The following is a 21,892-nucleotide window of genomic DNA, read 5'->3' as shown; positions in this document are numbered from 1 at the left end:
TTCTTTTAAGAGTTCAAAACAAAAGCATTTTCTCACGGGAATGATTCTTATGATTAATTTCAAAATCTTATTTCAAATCCATCTGGACCCTTAGTCCATTTATAACTTTCCAAAATCAACATTCTAATCACCCTTTTGCTGTTTATTCCATATATATATATCTCCTTAAACTTATCTTTAAAACTTATTTCACTAAGGATTAAAGGAAACTCACCTGGTGCGTCTTATAAGACTTGTCATTGAAAGTTTCTTAGTAGTTGAAAAGCATTTAAGCAGTTTCCAAAAGTGATTAAGAAATGAGGCTCAGTAGAATATTATGTCTGTATTGGCTACACTGCGGCTGTGATCTTGGTGGAAATCCCTTGACTCCTGGAGTGTAGGTGGGCAATCTCACAATCTCTCCTTTATCTGAAGAAACTAACAGGCCACTAATCCCATCTGGCCTCCAATCTCGCCACAATGCTGTCTCCATTCCTTCGGAGACATCTAGTTCACCATGAATCCTCACCAGAAGTCAGAAATGACCATTTCTAGAATTTGTAGCTTTTCCAAACTTTAAGTGTTTTTTATAGTTATAGTCTGTGAATGATGGAGAATATAGGACCAATGCATGTAAATCCTAGTGAGAAATCTATACTTGGATGCATGGAAAACTTTCCTCCATGCAGCATATCTTGAAAAGAAGATGTTTGATGCATAGGGAAGAAAAACGGTGATTGAGAAGTAGAAACTACTATAATCTCCTCCTCCTACCCCAGTTTGACTTCTGTGAATGGAACTGTATGGACTGTTGAATTGCAGCTTGACTTTGCTATCCATGCTAAGTCAAAGAAACTACTGTTCTTAATTATTATTCTGCTTAAAACAAACAGGGTTCTGTATATGCTGTGATTCCACAGGAGCGCAGAGAAAGGATATGATGTGGAATGAAAGATGGTTCCAGCTTCCCGAGAAATCTGTCCCTTTTTTCTTTCCTCCATATACTGTAGACAGGTTCCTAGTCCTTCCAGCTATGACTGAAATTGGAAGTGTGGGCAAATATTTGTGTTTCAGTCCCCTCCCCACAAATAGCAAAACCAAATGAAGCCCTATAAGGTTATCAGTGTTACAGAATAAAAGAAAGTGTGCATTCTGTCCATTTGCATAACCTAATAGGTTGGAAAGTTCTGTACTTCCATGATGCAGAATGTGGATCGCTTTCATCTTATTTTAGTGCGGAGCCCTTGTTGGGAAGCCTGATAAAATGACATATTTTAGCTTTGAGAGACAGCCTACACCAATACTTCAGAATGATTGCAAGCAATTTGCAAATTTGCACTGCTTTAGGGGTATGATTGCTAGGGTGTGTGTGTGTGTTTAATAAAAATAGGGGCTTTGCTCACCTAGTTAGTTCCTGGGTAAGATTACCAGGAAGTCCCAGGGATGAAGTCTGGAATGGGAAGTTGGAACACATGCTGGAAGAAGTCAATGGCTGCTCCCAAGAAAACTGCAAGTCTGGAAAAAGGTAGTCATCAGGAGTCATGCTCAGTTCAAAGGCACATTACCTTGTATCTGTACTGCAGGCTGCAGTGAGGTGTGGGTAGCCAAGCTTAATGGGTAGCCAAGCTTAATGCTTTTATTGAAGCACTGAATGCATCTACACATCAGGCTGATGCTAAAACAGGAAAAGGCAGGTTATGCTTGCTTGGACAGCCTGTCTGCTAAAATTGGAACAATACAGAGCAGGTTAGCATGGTCCCTGTGCAAGGATGATGCAGGGTTTTCAGGGGTGGAACAATTGGCCCTTAAGAGGCATTCCAAGGGCTCTGAGATGAGGTGCAGGGCAAAGGAGTGAGCATGTCCAGGACTGAATTTGATTTAAATTAAATGTAATTAAAATTATAAATTAAATGCAGTTAATGCTATTCCTCCCTATATATTTCATCATTCATCCCTGTTTGGCCACATTAAACATTCAAGATTTGTTCTTAAAACAGGAAGCCACATACAAATGTTTTAAATTACAATTGGTGGCAGCATTTTGTGTGTTCCGCACTGAAGTCTTAAAAGCACAGGAGGCTTTTCCTTTTTCTGGTCATTTTGCAGTGAGTCTCAAAATAGATGCTATAGTGATTTTCCAATACCTCCAAGCCCAGTGAAGATTGGATTGGGGAAGTTTTAAATAACAGAAAGATGGAACATTTAATTGGGCTTAATGAAGATCATTTTAACTTATTTCAAGGAGACTTTTTCATACCAATTATACATCCTTGTTTAAGCCAGTAGGACTTCCTAGTGATGTGTCCTATAATTCAAAATTTGCTCACACCTGTCTTTGTACCTTCTAAGAGAATGAATATAAAAATAGACCTAAATTTACATTTCTGTATATTCTAGCCTTCTTCCCCTCCCCACTACAAAACAAAAAAAAAAGATTTAAAAAAAAAATAAAAAAAAAATCAGTGCCTCCAGGCTATGATTAAATGAGATTGTTAGGGCTGGGTAAATTTTGCAGCATGATTTTAACTGTCAAAAGTAGCACCTATTTGCAGTTTGCAAAAATCTCCAGAGAAATAAATGTATCAGTGTTTGAGCTAGAGAGGAATGGTTGGAGAGGAGGATATTTAATCTTGGCTTCCTTGACATCAGTTGAGCAGCCAGCAGTTTCCAAGTGAGTAACTGGCTTGCCAAAAGTGCCATTAGCTACAATCTGGCTTGAAACTTTTAGGGATCTGATGTGGTGCTTTTGGTAAAAGCTTCTGAAATGTTTGGCGAAATTTAAAAGAAAAAAAGTAGGGTGTCACTGAATGCTTTAACTTTGAGGAACAGGGGTCATTGTTCCTTTATGTGGAGTTGCCAATTTTTTTTTTTTAATCTAATCTTGTGCTACAATACAAACATTCAGAATTGCCCCCTCTTCTCATTGAATTCATCCTTGCTGACCCATAACTGCACAATATGATTCATTCTATCCATTCTTCATCCCTTCCTGGTTGATTAAGAGGATTTTTATTGCTGACTGATTACTCTTGGTGGGTTTCACTGGATATTAGAGTCACCCTTTTTTGGGGGAGATGGGCGGTAATAGAAATTTGAAAAAATAAATAAATATTAGATTTCCTTCTGTTTTGACAAGAAGTTGATGCATTGATTGTGGAGCTTCTGTATCAATATATAATCTCAATTGAAAGCATAGAACAGTTATGGAGTGCATTAAATTAATTCATTAATCACAGATTACATGTCTGGAAGAAAATAAGTCTCAAATATTTTTGATCCATTTTCCTCTATCCAAATCTTTGAAAATAAAATAGGTTGTTCTAGTCAATAGATAGATAGATAGATAGACAGATAGATAGGTAGATTAGATGGATAGATTTATTCCTAAACAACTATTTGTTATCTTGCTTAGGCAAAGAAATTCTTTGTTTGATATTCATGTATAACATATATGGATATCCATATGTAGCATATAAATATAATATAAAAATACCCTTCTGTTGAGCTTTGTTTTGGTGAGTACATGAATTTGTCCATCACTATCATCCCAATATACATTTTGAACCAGAACTTCTGGATCAGTCTTTTTATCCCCATAGGTCATGAATGAGTTCCCCCCCCCTTAGTTGTTTGAACAGGAATCGACTGTAAAGGGCCCTGCTTAGCCATGGGACCCTACCATGTGTTCTGCTTAAAGACATTGGCTCAGATGATCTCATTATGCATTTTTGACTGACCTTACTCTTTTCTCCTCTTAATGTTATGTCAACTGTACAGATATGAAATTGTCCAGGGATTATTCTGACCAGATGTGCGGTGCCAGATGTTTACATTTTCACGCACAATTATCTTGGGATTCATTGTTAATTTATTATTTTATTCTCTCCCCCCTCACTTGTCTTAGGTATGATTATCGTGAAATGCTGCACAATGCCACTTTCTGTCTGGTCCCCCGTGGCCGGAGGCTTGGATCCTTCAGGTTCTTGGAGGCCCTGCAGGTAAGAACAATAGAATTTTTAGCTCCATTTAAGCTTTTTTCTCAACTAGAATTCTGTCCTGGATAATACTGTGCCAGGGAAAGGAAAAACAGAGCAGAGATTTTATTTCCCTAATAGTCTGTGATTCTGCATTCATTCTTCTTCTTCAGGAGGGGTTAGCAGAGACTATCACAGGAGTTCCTCAGCATCAAGAGGCCTTGTAGCATTATTATATTTCCTCAAGGGTGGATTGTCCCAAACCATTGGACAAATAGAGTCAGAAATCTTACTTCAGGGCAAAAATGGTAAACTTCTTTGCTGAAAATACACATCTCTTAGCGTATGTTGGCTGGCTGAGGGGGAGAAAACAAAGTTGACCTATCATATATTTGAGAGATCTGAGGTTGCATTAAGAGAGTGGATTGTTTTGTTTTGTTTTGTTTTGTTCTTTTTACCTGAGATCTGCCTATTTGAAGACTTACAGTATAATTTTTCCATTTCCACTGAAGTGAAATGGGAAAGCTTGTTTTCAGTTTTTAACAGCCTAGGTCAATGGGGCTTTGAGTTTTATATGGAGTCACAGGTTGCTTGCCTCTGTTTTAGAAGAACAGTGACCAGTAAGTTAGATGGAAATAAATACAGATAGTCCTCACTTAACGACCACAATCAGGACCAGAATTTTGGTTGCTAAACAATTCTGACCCAAACAAACAAATCTTTATTACGGTCAAAGACCAGCATATCAAAGACCAGCATAGAATCTAACCTGATTTTATGACCTTTTGTGAGGCAGTTGTTAAATGAATCATAGTGGGCATTAAGTGAACCATGTGTTTGTTAAACAAATCACACAGTTCCCCATTGATTTTGTTTGCCAGAAGCTGGCCAGGAAGGTTGAAAATGGTGATCGCATGACCACAGGATGCTGTGACAATTATAAATGTGAACCAGTTGCCAAGCGCCCAAATCATGATGTGACCGCAGGGATGCTGTGACAGTCATAAGTGTGAGGATAGGTCATAAGCCATTTTTTTCAGCATAATCGTAAGTCTGAACCATCACTAAATGAATGGTTGTTAAGTGAGGACTGCCTGTCATATGGCTTATTGTTGAAATCTGGCTGAGGCAAAATTGCCTCTAAATTCAGCCTGGATTTTCCCATTGCATGCTAAATGAGTCCTAAGAAATAACTTCTGTTTGTTAGTGTTTCTTAGGGAAAGGAAACTGCAGGAAGGAATGGGTGCAGGGTTAAAGTGAGTCAAAATAAAATTTTAAAATAAAGCAACGCACCTACTGCATCCAAGACATGTTTGGGAGAATTATCTTGCTGTCATGATTTCTGTGCTTGGCAATGCAGTGTTATTTTCAGATACTGAAAACTGTACAGTACAGCTAGATATGGGAAGCAGAATTAGCCAGTTCATGCAGCATGCGTTTCTTTTCTTTTCTTCTCTGTGCTCTTTTATGTGCAGACAATCCCAAGCAGTCAATACTTTGAAAAAACGTTTCACTTACCTAAACAGCTCCCATCCCACCTGTTTGTTTGTTTTTAATGCAAGAATGAGATGCCAAAGGATTCTTGCTGGTAAAAGATTATTTCTACAAAGTTCCATTTCTACAAAAATACAGCTTGTTAATTTTTTTGCTGAAAAGCCACCCTGAAACTGTCCACCCTCCTCCCAATTGTAATGATTTTCTGTGCAGGCTGCCTGTATTCCTGTGATGCTCAGCAATGGATGGGAACTCCCATTCTCCGAGGTGATTGATTGGAATCAAGCTGCCGTCATAGGAGATGAGAGATTGTTACTACAGGTAAGGGGTGGGCAAGTAGAAAGCAGTGGCCTTCATCCAGTCAGTTGACAACAGCAGCCATCCTCTCTACTTCCAGGAAAGATATATCCAAAAGGTCATGGCTATAAAAAAGATTTTTTATCAGCCAGGATTTGTCTGTGTCATTGTGAATATTAACTCATTTAATAAAACATTATTCACTTTCTGACATGAAGGTCATTCAGGCCTCCAAATGTCTTGGTTAAAAATGTAGGAGCATCTGATTATTTTTTTTTAATGGGTGTGCACAAGAGCTCCAGAGTTGAAAGCTCTTGCCATAGAACGTGATTTGCAATGTCAAAATATTTATAGTCATGATACTTCTCATCCTAAATCAGAGTTGGGCAAACCTACATATTACTTGCACGTATGTTTATCTATAATTCTGAGCACTTTCTGAATTTAGCTTGCAAATATTAAAAAGCACTCAAGATGCATATTTAACTTCATGTTTTAATATTTAAATCTCTACAGTATTTTATGAGCCCTTACAATGTTACAGAAGCTTTAAACTGCCTGGAGCCATACCATGAAATTTGAAAAGTGTGACATTAGATGCATAGCTAAGTTCTGATCCATATATTAATCCAGGAGGTGCAGATCAGGTTGTTACATGTAGGAATGTACAAAAATCAAAATCCTTAGTCATCTCTATATGAGATTCTTCCAATCTCTTTTCTCTTCCTCTTAACTTATTTTCCCTGACCAACTACCTTCCAGATATGATTAAGGGTATGGAAATCCTCCCCTGCTTTAACAAGAGTTGCAGTGCATTACATCTGGAGGGCACCAGGTTGGAAAAGGAAAATGTAATTTATCTGGCTTTGCCCCATAAAGAGCAGGGTGGATGTGACCATTGCATGCAATAAAGAGGCAGTGTGACTTCCTTGTTTAAGTCAATGTCTATCACAGTTTCTTGGGAAGAAGAAACAGAGGCTGTTACGCTTCCTCCCATTCTGGAGTTTTATAAAGGCACTGGGTTGGACCTAGTGAAAGAACCCAAGTTATTGGATTATTCTGGGGTATTGTTCTCTCCTGGGCTCCTGAAAATCTACTTTGAAGAATTGGGAGTTCATATCAGATGGGACTAGAGACTTTAATAGAAATGGAAGAATTGGACCAAATCACAACTTTCCCACGTTTACACTAATAGAGGCTGGCTATTGGGTCATTATTTCTACCACTGGGAAAACTCTTCCATCCATGGAGAGTCATATCTGGTTTAAGCCCACTGCTTTTCCGAAGGAGTGCTTCTGGATTCAAAGCTACTCTCCAATTTGTCAGATGGAGGGGGAGGGGGGTGTCTTTCCCCAGCCCTGCTTCCGAGAACCTTTTAATGGGAGACTTCAAGGAATAAACCTGAGTTCTTTTTCATGCAAGGCACGTGCTGTACTGCCATGTGTGTGACCAAAATATTTAAATCTGGCAAACTGTAAAAATCTGCACCATGCCTGGCATATTTAGTTGCTGAAGGTAAGAGAGAAGGTTGTGCAGAATTCCAACTATCTGTAAATGTCCCCCCTCCCATGAGTACATTAATATTCTGATTTTCGTTGTTTCCTATAATGCAGAATTGATTATCTTCACAGCTGCTTCCTTACTAGAGCAGCTACTATACTATTATTAACAGTGGTTTTTAAAGAGCTGGCATGAAGCCCAAATGTCTGCTCTGGGAAATGTTTTTGTTGCATTACAGTTTTTCATTTCCCATTTTAGATGAGCTCGGATGTTTTTATTTGCATATTCTCCACAGTGTCACGCTGCTCCAGCTCCAGACAAGCCTGAGCCACTTTCTCTGTTGTCATTGTTGCCCCACATTTTCCCTTCTTCGTTATTGTATCAATGACCCGCTATTAAAACATCATCCCTTTCTAATAATTCTCTTGTATTTGTGGCAGATCAGCATCAGTTCATCATTTCCCACACCCGTCTTGTAAGCCAAGAAGATGAATAGCAAATAGCCAAATGAAATTAAAAATGGGAGTCTAGTTTGTGTTGTAAGTGAGCCAACGTGTAAAAATATGCTTTAGAAAATATTTTCAGCTTGCCTTTCCCCACTTCACCGCCCACTTTTGAAGATATCCACGGCTTACTTTCACTCATGGGTGTGATGATACTGTTCTTTTCATGTGCACGTATAGATAAAAAGGTTTCTCCCAAAAGGTTTTGAGAAAAATAATGAAATGCAGTCAATTAAACATAATACAGATATGTCTGGCCATGTTTTTATTTGTTTGTTTGTTTGAATGTATTAGCCACCCAACTTGAATAGACATATAAGAAATGATCACCTAAATGTTGCCAAAATCTATCAGAAAATTCATATATTCATGCAAATTTATGAATTCACATTATTTTTTTGCAATGCGCATCAGAATTGCAAAATCAATTAAACAAGTTGATTTTTAAAAAATAAGATGCAGTCCTAAATGGACTAAGTAATGAGTACCTCCCATTCAACAGATAGTTTGTTAAGACAAAATGTGTAATATTGCACAGTTAAGATTTAGTACGAGATAGTTCATTGCAGTGTTTCTCAACCTTGGCAACTTTAAGATACATGGACTTCAACTCCCAGTATTCCCCAGCCAGCATGATGTAGTCTCTTAGAAAGGCAGCTAATCTATTTTAATCTTATCAATCAATAGGGGATATCTTTTCTGTATAACAAAGAAAAATATTATTTCCATATTTCCTGCCTGTCTTCCTTTCTTCCTGCCTATCGCTCTCAGTGCTCACTCCTGTAAAATAAGTGTTCAATCAGAGACCACCTAGTGAGCTTCCAGTTTAAATTTGGGATTTGAACCTAAGTCTTTCCAATCCCGGATTGAGAGATTAATCACTTTGGTTCCCTGGCTGTATTAGGATATGAACACATTTAGCCTGCTATTGAGCCCACACCATTTAATTAGTTAATTATTTTATTTATTGAGCTAAACACACCTCAGTAAAGATCTCTCAGTCTTTTACAAGGAAATGTAAAGCCAAAATTAAAACCAGAGATATTAAAAATCACCAGTGTGAAACAATTAAAATTAATTGTTCAAAGCCTGTTTGGGGTATTTTAGAGTCTTTTAGAAAACAAAGAGGTTAGGCTTCCAATGTAGTGGAGAATGCATTCTAAAGACCTCAGGTTGTATGGAAAAACGGTTTTCTCAAGTGGTCTGGACCAAAGCCACATAGAGTTCTAACAATAATGACAATCAGTTTCCATCTCACCAGAACCAAATTGGCAGGCAGTACAGTGCATTTAGCCCAGGTATAATGAGGTCTCTTTCAGTTATTTCAGAACAGAACTCAACCAACTGCTGAGTTCTGTACCAGGTGAAATTTCTGGTCTAGACACAGAATCAGCCCATGTAGAGTATCTTACACTTGATGGGTCTGGAGTTTGCCCCACCTGTATCATCATTTTAAGGACATTCTCCGTCCAGGAAAGGGTACCCTTGCTCCAGTTTAGGAAACCAGAAAGAGATCATCATACAGAAGCACTTCCCAAACTGTTCTTTTGTGGAGAGTATAACTCTGTTTAAAACCAGGAGATCTACCACTTCTCTAGAATTGTGATCCCTTATAATGAGTACCTCCACCATGCCTGGATTCAGTTACAATTTATTATTGGTCATCCATGCCTGCACTTAATTGTTAGGTGCAGGCATGTTACAAAAAACTACGTTTGGGTTCCACCAGAATATTGATAGCTCTAAATCTCCTGATGCTCTCCATGGTTCTGTGTATATATGTACTTACTGTAAAAGTGATGAAGACAGAATGGCATTCTAAAGGACTCCATCCACTCAATTGTTCCTCTTTCAAGAAAGTTAAACTATCTGAAATCTCCCTTCTACTCCCAGATCTCTCAAAGAATCCATAAGGATACCATGATTGATAGTATCAAAAGCTGTGAAAATTAGGAAAAAACTTTCTCTGACAGCCCTTAGACAACCTTCTCATGAGAACAACCAAGGCAATCTCAACCCTGTAGCCTCCTTTAAAGCCATGTTGCAATGGGCTGAGATTTTTGCCTTTCTTTTGCAGCAGAACTACAATGAAGAGTTTGCAAGCTTCTCCTCCGTTTCACCACCATTTGCCATGTTATATGAACCCAGCAACCTATGGTTAATGTTAGCTGAAATTAACAAGCAGATGCTACAAAAGGTTATATAAAGAGATTATATAAAGAGATATAAAGAACCCAACTTGAGACTGATTTACGAAGTTGGTATGCTTAGCCATAGTTAAGATTAATTCTGAAATCATCTTCCTGGTCAAACAGGACGAAAAGAAGAGCGGTTAAGCTCAAAGGGAAGCAGTTAAGCTCATTCATGAACCTCTAAACTATATTTAAAGGCATATTCATTGTCTCATGCAACATTACCGAGAAGTCATTGCACCAATAAATAGCAGCTGTGAAAACCTACATTTTTTTCACTAAAGCCATTGTTTACCTTGAAGTATGACAGAAACCACTGGCTCTAAACAATGATTCCTTCAAGCCTCATGCATTGAATGAGTCGAGGTTCCATTTAAAGGTAATGGATAATCCTTGCTCTTTACAGTTAGAAATCTATATTCCTTATGAAGCACTTTCAGGTCACAGCCAACATACTTCAGTGGTTCAGTGCTGGCTTGGCCCAGGAAGATCTTCACATCACAAATAGATGAAGATATGAATACTTCAATGCTGACACGTCTCACTAATTGCTGCCTTCTTGCATTGTTATTGATGGGTCTCATATCCTCATTTTTAGTTTTCTCATGACCCTTGTTTCAATAACAGATTTACAGACTGTTAAAATGATTGCACTTTGGCCCTTTTCCACATGCAAGAGATGAGCTGATTTATTTGTTTGTTTGTTTGTTTGTTTATTAAATTTTGCCACCGCCCATCTCCCCCCAAGGGGGGACTCTGGGTGGTTTACAGCAAGGATAAAAACATTAAAATGCCATAAATAAATGTACATACAAATATAATATTGAAGATAAATACAATATAAAATCCAGATGATGCTAGTTGGAATATCACTCATGTTTTAACATTGGTGCCACCTTTGCATGAGACATAATATCATGGTACTTCCATCCATCTTGGGAGAACTGAACCAATTTGGCTCCTGTTTCAGAGGAAACACTTGAACGAAGATTTGCAGTGCTTCTTCTGGAGGTGCAAAACAGGGTAGCTTACCATAGCTGGGAGCAGCTTCCTTATGACACCTTGGCTTCTTCCCATGCCCTTGCTGAACCAAGAAATGAAGGTAGCATGTCATCTGCCTCCTGGTTTGGGAACTCTCCCATGGCTTGCTGAAAGGAGCACTGGCCCACATGGGATACTGCCCAGCAATTTGAGGTTTACAGTGAGATGGGCAAAACTGGATGTTGAGTAGAAGGTTTTTGTTAGCCCTGTGAGGTAGTCCAGACACGAAGCACCACCAGGAGTACTAGTTCTGTCTTTATTATAAAATTACATTAACAGAATCATGTAAGACTGAAAGTATTTCTCCCCTCCTTTCCTTTCACTCTCCAGAAAACTAGGGAGAGTCCCTTCTCAAAGGTTTCCCACACCTTCCCTCCCTCTGTTTGTTGAGATATCTTTTATACACTAGTCTGCAACTCTTCTTCCCATCTCCCAAGGTCATTCCCACACACCATTACAAGTTTCATCTCATTGAACCTCTTGCAAAATACAAAATTCCTTTTGGCATGAGAGAATTGTTGCCCCTAAGATGTTTCCTCTTCACCCCCATTGTCTATAAAATCATGATGCTATGCAAAGAACAGATGTATTCTAATTAAGAGTATTTTATTGGAATGGATTTTGGGGGCAAAAAATGTGAGAGAATATGTATGAGCAAAAAGGCCTTTGTTGGGTATAATCTAATGTGTAAGCGGAAAATGCAAAATGGCACAAATCAAAAGCAAACATAGGCAGATGCTTTATGCATAATTAGCCCAGGAAAAATGAATCATTTGAAAGGCTTAGGAAGAACACAGCAGACTAATGAGAAAATAGGTGCCATACTAAAATAGTACCCTCCTCAATAAATGGAATATGAAGGATTGATTTTTCCTACTTTAGATAGAAAGTATACAGTATGCACATACATAGAAGATATATAAGTCAGAACTTTCTGAAATCAATTTTTCTCCTGTCTGCTATGCAAGATGCCTAAAGGTCATGCAGTTCATAGAAGCTTGGCATCTGTCTTGGATACAGCTAGTCTTCATTTAACGACTACAATTGGGACCAGCCGATCAGTCATTAAGCAAAGTGGTTGCTAAGTGAAACCTCAACTGTGATTGCGATCTTACTTCAGCTTTCCTTTGCTTTACAGACTTGCAAAGGTCGTAAATGTGCCATTGGTCACAAAGTTACTTTTTCATCACCATCATAACTGAGAATGGTCACTGTCCAAGGCAGTCGCTGAATGGGGACTACCTGTATTCTGTTCCTTTTTCTTCTTCCCATGGATGTGGAATCTCTCTGGGCCACCAATGGCTCTTCAGTTTACAGAGCAAGAACATCCACTTGGGAACTTTTAGGATATAAGGAGAAATTAGTTGGGTTTATGTTTACTACAAAGCTGCCTAACTTGCATTTCCTGTATCAGTAGATAAACCAGTACAGTTATCCATCAGGTTCTGAATTTTATGAAGCAGTTCTCCATTAAAAAGCATGCAAAGACAAGCTGTGCAAGGGACAGGTGTGCTCCATAATGTATGTATGATGAGCAAGATACATGAAAATCTTTATAAAGTTTTATAGGAAAAGTGATTTAGTCATAAACTGGTGTGGAAATGGTTAAAAATTGAAGTTGAGATAGAAAAATGAGAAGTCAGAATGAATAAATTCATCAGTATAAGTTACTTTGTGGTTCTAGATTGACAAGTACTATATAGCTTACTGAGAACTAATCCATAGCCCATAGGTACACCATGATCAGTTTTGGGCCCTATATTATCTAGTCCAAAGATAGTCATGGTCTACTGGGAATAAAGAAGATTTTTTTTTAGGCCGAGGGCATCACTTTGTGGTTGTGTTCCAAGGGCCACATTCCCAAAAAGAGTCAATGGAGCCAGAACAGTTGCTAAATTGATTCTACTCCCCATAAATTTTAATTTAATTCAAATTCTGCCTAGCTAATAAAATTATTATCTATTTCCCCTTCAGTCACATTGAACTTTATAGCTTGAAAAGGCTTTTAAAAAATTGACCTTGCGCATACACTCCTGGATTGTTGGTGCACACGCTGGTTCCAAACATTTCTGCTTTTGAGAGGACAGCTTGGAAGAAGGACTGAAAAATCTTTTAGGTTCTGAAAGTTTATAGGCATCCACATTGAAGGCAATAGAAACCCAGATATGGGCACAGGTACTACCCATGAATGGCGATGTTCACTGCCATGTTAAAGTTTTTTACCTGTCATCAAAAAAGGGCTTGTGAAAATGGGAAGCTTGCAAATGATCTGGTTTTGGAGGACGCTCTGATTTTGGAGAAATTCCAATAAATATAAGAAGTGCAGGCTCTCCAGTCGGAACTAGGACAGAGACACAGCATTAACAGCCCATATAATTCAATTTCCAATTACAGCTGGTATTGCCTGACAGTGTGGATTGTATGCCGTAGATGAGAGCCAAATGCACTGTACGCTGATCTATAAAATCTAAACGGATTGTGCTATAAACGGATCATCTGGAAAGGTCCCCAGTCATGCCTTAACGTTCCCGGGTTGCAGTGTTTTTGACTCTGTCTTATTTGTTTCAATGTTGTGTTACAGATCCCTTCTACAATCAGGTCTATCCATCAGGATAAAATCCTAGCACTTAGACAGCAGACACAGTTCTTGTGGGAGGCTTATTTTTCTTCAGTTGAGAAGATTGTATTGACCACACTAGAGGTGAGTAACAATTCTCGGATAATAGCTGGAGCTGAGGCCCGGCTTTTCTGTCATTTGGATTGTGTCTGGCCTTGACTTCTGCAGGTACTTAGCAAGGCAAGTGCCTCTGCAAAGAATCTGACAAAAGAGAGACCTTCAGCTTCTTTATAACTTTTCTCCCCCTGAGGAACTATGGTCTTTGTCTCTGGGATTGGTGTAAGAAGAAATGACAGGGTGACAAATTGGCAACCATCTAACTTGCTAGGAAATGTGGCCTCTCCTAGACTAGAGGCTTCTTGGGGTTTTGATGGCTGATAAATCAGCTTGCTTGTCATTGCTGGTAAATGGGTTCTTTAAGGACCTTTTCTGGAAAAATCATGTTTTGAAGAAGTGATACTATAAAACTTTTCCTCTATTCAGGCAGGCATGCTACTCCAAGATGTTTTCAAGGTCTTTGACTGATGTCTGGAGGAAGGTGAAGAAAATGTTGGGCTTAAGGCAGTAGCTATTTCAGATTAAGGAGGCAAATGTCAGAAACCTGACTGAGAATTGAAATGAGTTGGCCATGTTTTTTAAGTGCTTTTCTGTTGAGCCTTAGCTTGATTTTGCAGACATTGACTTGCACACATTTTTTTTTGCTGTCTCAGTCTCTTCAAGGTAATGCTAAGCCATGATTCAGCCTTGCATACATAAGCACAGGCTCTAACCTCCTCTAAGTCCTTGTGTTCAGAAAGGAGAACGGAAGATTCCTGTAGTAGTTTGATCTTTGATCCTAACCAAGTGACTTGGTTCTTTGCAATCATGGCTTAGGGGCAAATGAGCTTTTGACAAAGTGTTGAAGAATGCTTTCCTGCAAATCTGCATGTAGCATATGCAATAAGACTGAACCATTTCACACAACTTCTGAGCAAATCCCCCTCTCTGATGACTTCTTCACATTTGGAGTCAGCTTGGTAATACATGTTCCTTTTTCTCTTCCTATAGCAAATTCCTATCTTCTTCTTCTTCCAGTTTTAATCACCACCATTAAGCATAGTTAGTGTTCTCTCATTAAGTAAAACTGTTCTTCTATGATTTAATTCAGGCTAGATCAGATCCAATAAAAGCAATGGGTTTGGGTTAATCTTGACTCTGGCCCACTGATTACACTAGAACGTTACGATGCATCAAAGACATTGAAACGGCGAACATGACATACCGCCCTCCTAAAAATACACTTAGGGACCCGGTTTTGTGGGATAAGCAGAGTGGAAGCGGGCTACCAAAACAGGGGAAGCCACATCTGGTGCAGCGACCCACTCAGGATGAGGGAAATGTTTCCAACGGACTAAATATTGCAAAGAATTGCGAAGGCGTCTAGAGTCTAGAATTTCTTTAACTTCGAAGTGTTGCTGACCATCAATCATGATGGGGGTGGGAGGTGGAGGTTGACGATGCCATCGGTCAGAAGGAATAGTCGGTTTGAGTAAGCTGCAATGAAAAACAGGGTGTAAGCGTTTAAGGTTATGAGGCAAGTCAAGTTTAAAAGTCACAGGGTTAATCTGAGCGATAATCGGGAAAGGACCCACAAACTTAGGCGCAAGTTTCTTTGAAGGTTGGGATGACTTGATAAACTTTGTTGAAAGGTACACAGAGTCCCCCACTTGGAATGCCGGTTGGGGAGCCCGCTTCCGATCAGCATATAGTTTATAATCTGCTTGTGCATCTGCCAATGCCTTTTGAATCATTGGCCAGGAGTCAGCCAGTTGTGTTGTCCAATCATCTGGAGTGACTGCACCAGCCGGAGGTTGTGGTAGATCAGAGATAGGTACAAAGTCTTTACCCAGGGCTACCCGAAAGGGGGTTTGGCCAGTGCTTTGATGCACTGCATTGTTGTAAGCCACTTCAGCAAATGGTAGGAGGTCTACCCAATTGTCCTGCTGGTAATTCACAAAAGCTCGAAGGTACTGTTCTAGAGTCGAGTTAAGCGCCTCAGTGGCCCCGTCCGTCTGAGGATGCCAAGCCGTGGATAGGGCTTGTTTCGTGCCCAACAGCTTGAGAAATGCCCGCCAAAATTGCGAGGTAAATTGTGTACCTCTGTCCGAAATTAAGCGGGAGGGACATCCGTGTAACCTGTACACGTGTACAAGGAATAGGCGCGCCAACTGACGGGCCGACGGAATGGACACGCAAGGGATGAAGTGAGCCTGTTTGGAGAAATAGTCTTTGACCACCCAAATGACCGTTTTGCGTTGGCTGGGCGGGAGCTCGACAATAAAGTCCATGGAGATTTCCTCCCAAGGGGAAGAAGGGGCTGCCACCGGTTGCAGCAGTCCTTGGGGCTTGCCTACCTTGCGCTTGGACATTGCACAAACAGTGCAGGAGGAAATGTAGTCTTTGACATCTTTACGTAATGTGGGCCACCAGAATTGCCTCCGAACGAGGTGCAAGGTTTTTACAAACCCGAAGTGACCTGCAAGTTTGTCATCGTGTGAACGGAGTAAGACATCTTTTCTGAGGCTTTCAGGGACGTAGAGGCGGTCGGATTTCCAAGCAAAGCCTCTGTCAAAAGTAACATTGTCTTTATTTGCAAGCAACCAAGTATCCGTTTTCAGTTCTTTTAGAAACTTTTGTTGCAACTGGGAGGGAATTGACAAAGGACTTGGCTGAACAGCGCTTGTAGTGGGCGGCTGCTGCGCGCGCGTTTGGCTTCGCGTCACAGCCTGCATGCCCAATTGGGGCGCCGTCCATAGGGTGCTTACCACATCTGGCGCTGCCCCAGAGTCCTGAGGTTGCCTTGACAAGGCATCAGCCAAGAAGTTCTTTTTCCCTGGAATAAATTTAAACTGAAAATTGAATCGGTTGAAAAATTGAGCCCAACGAACTTGTTTGGGGCTCAGTTTTCGAGGGGTACTAAGAGCCTCCAAGTTTTTATGGTCCGTCCATACTTCAAAGGGATGATTTGCCCCTTCTAACAGATGCCTCCAAGCTTCTAATGCAGCTTTTACTGCAAATGCCTCCTTCTCCCAAACATGCCAACGTCTTTCAGTCTCAGAGAATTTGCGGGATAAGTAGGCACAGGGCTTGAGGCATCCTGCCTCATCCTTCTGCATCAACAATGCCCCAATAGAATAATCGGAAGCATCTGCCTGTACAACAAACGGCTTGGAGGGATCAGGATGCTGTAAAATTGGCTCTTTGACAAAAGCTGCTTTCAAGCGCTCAAACGCCGTTTGACACGCAGGCGTCCACCTCAATAGCGCTCCGGGATTCTTGACTCTCCTAGTGTCTCCCACCCCTTTGGTTCGCAGCAGCTCCGTTAGGGGCAAGGCAATCTCAGCGAATCCCCTTATGAACAATCTGTAATAGTTGCTGAACCCCAAGAAACTTTGAAGTTGCCTGCGGGTGCGGGGACTCTCCCAGTCCATGATAGCCTGCACCTTGGCAGGATCCATTTCTATGCCTTTATCAGAAATTCTATACCCCAAGTAGTCAATTTGGGTCTGATGAAAGGCACATTTCGACAGCTTAGCATACAATTCAGCCGATCTGAGTTTACACAATACTTGCTTTACCAGAGCCACATGCTCTTTCATGGTTTCAGTATAAATCAATACATCATCCAAATACACAAGTACACCTTTGAACAGATGTTCATGCAAAACCTCATTGATTAATTGCATAAATACCCCAGGGGCCCCAGCCAACCCAAACGGCAACACCTTATACTGGAAAGCTCCCAACGGGCAATTGAATGCGGTTTTCCACTCATCCCCCTCCTTGATCCGTACACGATAGTAGGCTTCTCTTAAATCCAGTTTAGAGAAGATCTTGCCCTTGGCCAGATGTGACAACATGTCCTTTATCAATGGCAAGGGATATTTGTTGGAAATTGAGACGGCATTTAATCCGCGGAAATCCGTACAAAGTCTCAATGTTCCGTCCTTTTTTGGGCGAAAAAGAACCGGCGCCCCCACGGGTGAATTTGCCGGCTCAATAAATCCGCGCGCCAGGTTTTTATCCACAAATTCCCTCAACAGAGTTAGTTCCTTCTGAGTCATGGAATAAATTTTTGGTTTAGGCAATTGGGTGTTGGGCAACAGTTCTATGGCACAGTCCGTCTTCCGATGGGGGGGCAACTGATCGGCTTCCTTTTCACCGAATACATCAGCAAACATCCAGTACTCGGCCGGCAAGCCTTCCAGAGGAGAGGCCGGGTAAGGCGGAGTCGCAGCTGCCGCAACCCCCACCATCTCCCCTGGGGCACCCTTCCCCTCGGCCGCTTGATAAAACCCATCCCTAAACGTGATAGTTCGGTAGACCCAGTTTATGTGGGGGTTTTGCTGCACCAACCAGGGTACCCCCAACACCACCAATGGCCCCCCAACCGGAGCCACCCCAAAAGACAGCTTTTCCTGGTGACTGCCCAGTTGCAAGGCTACCTGCCCTGTAAAATGGGTGACCGGTTGGCCCCCTGCCACGGACCCATCCAGCTGAGTAAAAGCGATGGGTCGCTGTAAAGGGAACGTGGGGAGCTCCAAAGCCGCCACCACGTCGGGGTGCATAAGACAGCGGGAACACCCCGAATCAATCATGGCCCATACTTCCACAGTCTTGGATTGGGAGCCCAATTTCAATTTCACCATGAGTATGCGGTAAGTGCCACTCACCGATGGAGGCTCGCGCCCATCCTCTACCACCTGCCCAGCGGCGCCCTTTAGAGCAGGTGGCTGGCGTTTCCCGCCGGCTGCGGGATTTCGGTCTCCCCCTCAATTTCGAAGAACATCACATCGTCTCCCGCGGTTTCAGCCACCGCAGCTTTTTGCTTCCTCGGCAATGCAGGGGACTTTGCTGGCGGTTTTCCGGGCCGTTCCTCCACCTTTGCCTTCGGGCATGCTGCCACTCTATGCCCCTCCTTACCACATCTCAGGCACAAGCCTTTTGCGTACCGCTTCTCCCGCTCCTCGTCCCAGGGTCGTTGTCCCGGTTTTCCCCCGGTGGTCGATGGGCGGCTGGGCTTCACCTCCCGCCCCGACTTGGCGGTCCTCCGCTGGGCAAAGATCTCCTGGGCATGTTCAGCCCTCCCCGCCAGCAGGATCCACTCATACAGCGTGTATGGGTCGTCCCTCCCCAGGGACCAGCGCAGCACCTCTGTATTCAAGCCATCCTTGAAGAGCTCGATAATGGTGGCCTGGGACCAGTCATCCACCTTCCCAGCTAGCGCTTTAAACTCCAAAGCATAATCGGCCACTGATCTGAACCCCTGCTTGAGTTCCTTCAGGGCTCGCTTTGCTCTCTCCTTTGCTAAGGGGTCCTCGAAGTGTTGCTTTAACGCCCAGAGGAACTCCTCGAGACTGTCCAGTTCGGGCGCCTCCGACTGGCACATCTGGACATACCAGTCTGCCGCCCTCCCCTTCAGTTTGGTGGCAATGGTGATGATCCTTGCCTTTTCCGATTGGAAAGACGCCCCCCATTCTTCCATATAGGCTTTCGCGTTCGTCAGGAAGAACGAGAGTTTGGTCGGGTCCCCATCAAACTTGACAGGGAAGTCTCGCATGCCGCCTCCCGCCGCGCTGCGCCCCACCACCGGTGCTGCCGCGGCTTGTGTTCCCCTAGCTTGGGGCGGCACGGGGCCCCGGGGCGATCGCCCTGGCGATGCTGCGATTTCCATCCGGACCGACTGGTCCCCTTCGCGCCTCCGCACCACCCGTCGCCGTTCCGGGGACAGCCCCTGGGAAGAGGGGGTTGAATGCCTTTGGCTTGATTCTTCCCGGACCTCTCGCAACGAGGTCACATCCAAGCTCAGCTGTTTCAATATAGCCTCCAACGAATCCATTTTGGACTCCAACACTCGGATCCGATCCGGAGTGGGTGAGCCCTCCGTTGGCTGCACCTGCACCACGTTGGGGGACAATGGGTATCTCTGCCTCCAGGAGGGACCCCCCGCTGCCGTGGCCTCTCCTTGGGTCGTATCCCAGGTGAGCAGCTCGCCCGGAGAATTTACGGTGGTCTCTGGGGCCGTTTTCAGCCCCCCGGCTTCACTCTCCGACTCGGAGCTCGCCTCCTCTCGGATGGCTGACAGCTCCTCACCTTGGGACGGTCGGCCGGACTGCCTCACGGTCGAGTCCGGTTCCCCTTCCTCCATCATCATGATGTCGGGTTCAGTCATCGCGGGCTCTCTCCCTCACAGGGTTAGACGCTTGTCTTTCCTGGACAGGGGCCAGCGGAGTTAGGAACTTAGATTCTCAGCTTTATGTAATGGTTGCCCTAGCCCCAAATACTCAGACTCACAAGAGGCTGCTAAATGAAATCTGATTTATTTAGAGTACTAAAGGCAGATACAGAGAAAGCTGAGAATGAGCAAAAGCGCGCCAAATACAAACTTAAACCCTTGGTACAAACGTATCCCGCCTCCCTCGTAACAGCTCCGCCCGCCACAGGTGCTAGCAATCGTCAGAGTTGCTAGCCTGGGAAAGTAACCTTGAGCGCAGTAGATAATACAAATACATTCCAAAGCAAAGCCAAAAGATAACCGTTCCCATCCTCCCGAGAAAGATGAAACACGCATCCAATTAATGACATGCGAAACGTTACGATGCATCAAAGACATTGAAACGGCGAACATGACATACCGCCCTCCTAAAAATACACTTAGGGACCCGGTTTTGTGGGATAAGCAGAGTGGAAGCGGGCTACCAAAACAGGGGAAGCCACATCTGGTGCAGCGACCCACTCAGGATGAGGGAAATGTTTCCAACGGACTAAATATTGCAAAGAATTGCGAAGGCGTCTAGAGTCTAGAATTTCTTTAACTTCGAAGTGTTGCTGACCATCAATCATGATGGGGGTGGGAGGTGGAGGTTGACGATGCCATCGGTCAGAAGGAATAGTCGGTTTGAGTAAGCTGCAATGAAAAACAGGGTGTAAGCGTTTAAGGTTATGAGGCAAGTCAAGTTTAAAAGTCACAGGGTTAATCTGAGCGATAATCGGGAAAGGACCCACAAACTTAGGCGCAAGTTTCTTTGAAGGTTGGGATGACTTGATAAACTTTGTTGAAAGGTACACAGAGTCCCCCACTTGGAATGCCGGTTGGGGAGCCCGCTTCCGATCAGCATATAGTTTATAATCTGCTTGTGCATCTGCCAATGCCTTTTGAATCATTGGCCAGGAGTCAGCCAGTTGTGTTGTCCAATCATCTGGAGTGACTGCACCAGCCGGAGGTTGTGGTAGATCAGAGATAGGTACAAAGTCTTTACCCAGGGCTACCCGAAAGGGGGTTTGGCCAGTGCTTTGATGCACTGCATTGTTGTAAGCCACTTCAGCAAATGGTAGGAGGTCTACCCAATTGTCCTGCTGGTAATTCACAAAAGCTCGAAGGTACTGTTCTAGAGTCGAGTTAAGCGCCTCAGTGGCCCCGTCCGTCTGAGGATGCCAAGCCGTGGATAGGGCTTGTTTCGTGCCCAACAGCTTGAGAAATGCCCGCCAAAATTGCGAGGTAAATTGTGTACCTCTGTCCGAAATTAAGCGGGAGGGACATCCGTGTAACCTGTACACGTGTACAAGGAATAGGCGCGCCAACTGACGGGCCGACGGAATGGACACGCAAGGGATGAAGTGAGCCTGTTTGGAGAAATAGTCTTTGACCACCCAAATGACCGTTTTGCGTTGGCTGGGCGGGAGCTCGACAATAAAGTCCATGGAGATTTCCTCCCAAGGGGAAGAAGGGGCTGCCACCGGTTGCAGCAGTCCTTGGGGCTTGCCTACCTTGCGCTTGGACATTGCACAAACAGTGCAGGAGGAAATGTAGTCTTTGACATCTTTACGTAATGTGGGCCACCAGAATTGCCTCCGAACGAGGTGCAAGGTTTTTACAAACCCGAAGTGACCTGCAAGTTTGTCATCGTGTGAACGGAGTAAGACATCTTTTCTGAGGCTTTCAGGGACGTAGAGGCGGTCGGATTTCCAAGCAAAGCCTCTGTCAAAAGTAACATTGTCTTTATTTGCAAGCAACCAAGTATCCGTTTTCAGTTCTTTTAGAAACTTTTGTTGCAACTGGGAGGGAATTGACAAAGGACTTGGCTGAACAGCGCTTGTAGTGGGCGGCTGCTGCGCGCGCGTTTGGCTTCGCGTCACAGCCTGCATGCCCAATTGGGGCGCCGTCCATAGGGTGCTTACCACATCTGGCGCTGCCCCAGAGTCCTGAGGTTGCCTTGACAAGGCATCAGCCAAGAAGTTCTTTTTCCCTGGAATAAA

At 42.9% G+C, this 21,892-nt stretch overlaps 1 protein-coding gene and 1 non-coding gene across 2 annotated transcripts in view; both read left to right on the top strand.

Annotated features, from left to right (window-relative positions):
• Positions 1-21,892, top strand: part of EXT1 (exostosin glycosyltransferase 1) — a 277,521-nt gene that overhangs the window by 223,444 nt on the left and 32,185 nt on the right. Inside the window, exons 2-4 of the mRNA XM_063299615.1 lie at positions 3,884-3,977; positions 5,661-5,768; positions 13,562-13,681. Of these exons, the coding sequence (XP_063155685.1) occupies positions 3,884-3,977; positions 5,661-5,768; positions 13,562-13,681 (322 nt within the window). The remainder of the gene's footprint in view (positions 1-3,883; positions 3,978-5,660; positions 5,769-13,561; positions 13,682-21,892) is intronic.
• On the top strand, positions 1,677-1,783 carry LOC134495101 (U6 spliceosomal RNA). The gene has a single exon (XR_010067777.1). It is a non-coding gene; the product is annotated as a U6 spliceosomal RNA (small nuclear RNA).

Source organism: Candoia aspera, chromosome 3, assembly GCF_035149785.1.
Source record: "Candoia aspera isolate rCanAsp1 chromosome 3, rCanAsp1.hap2, whole genome shotgun sequence".
NCBI classification, from domain to species: domain Eukaryota; kingdom Metazoa; phylum Chordata; class Lepidosauria; order Squamata; family Boidae; genus Candoia; species Candoia aspera.
Note: the sequence above shows the minus strand (reverse complement) of the source record. Positions and strands in the feature narration are given on the sequence as shown.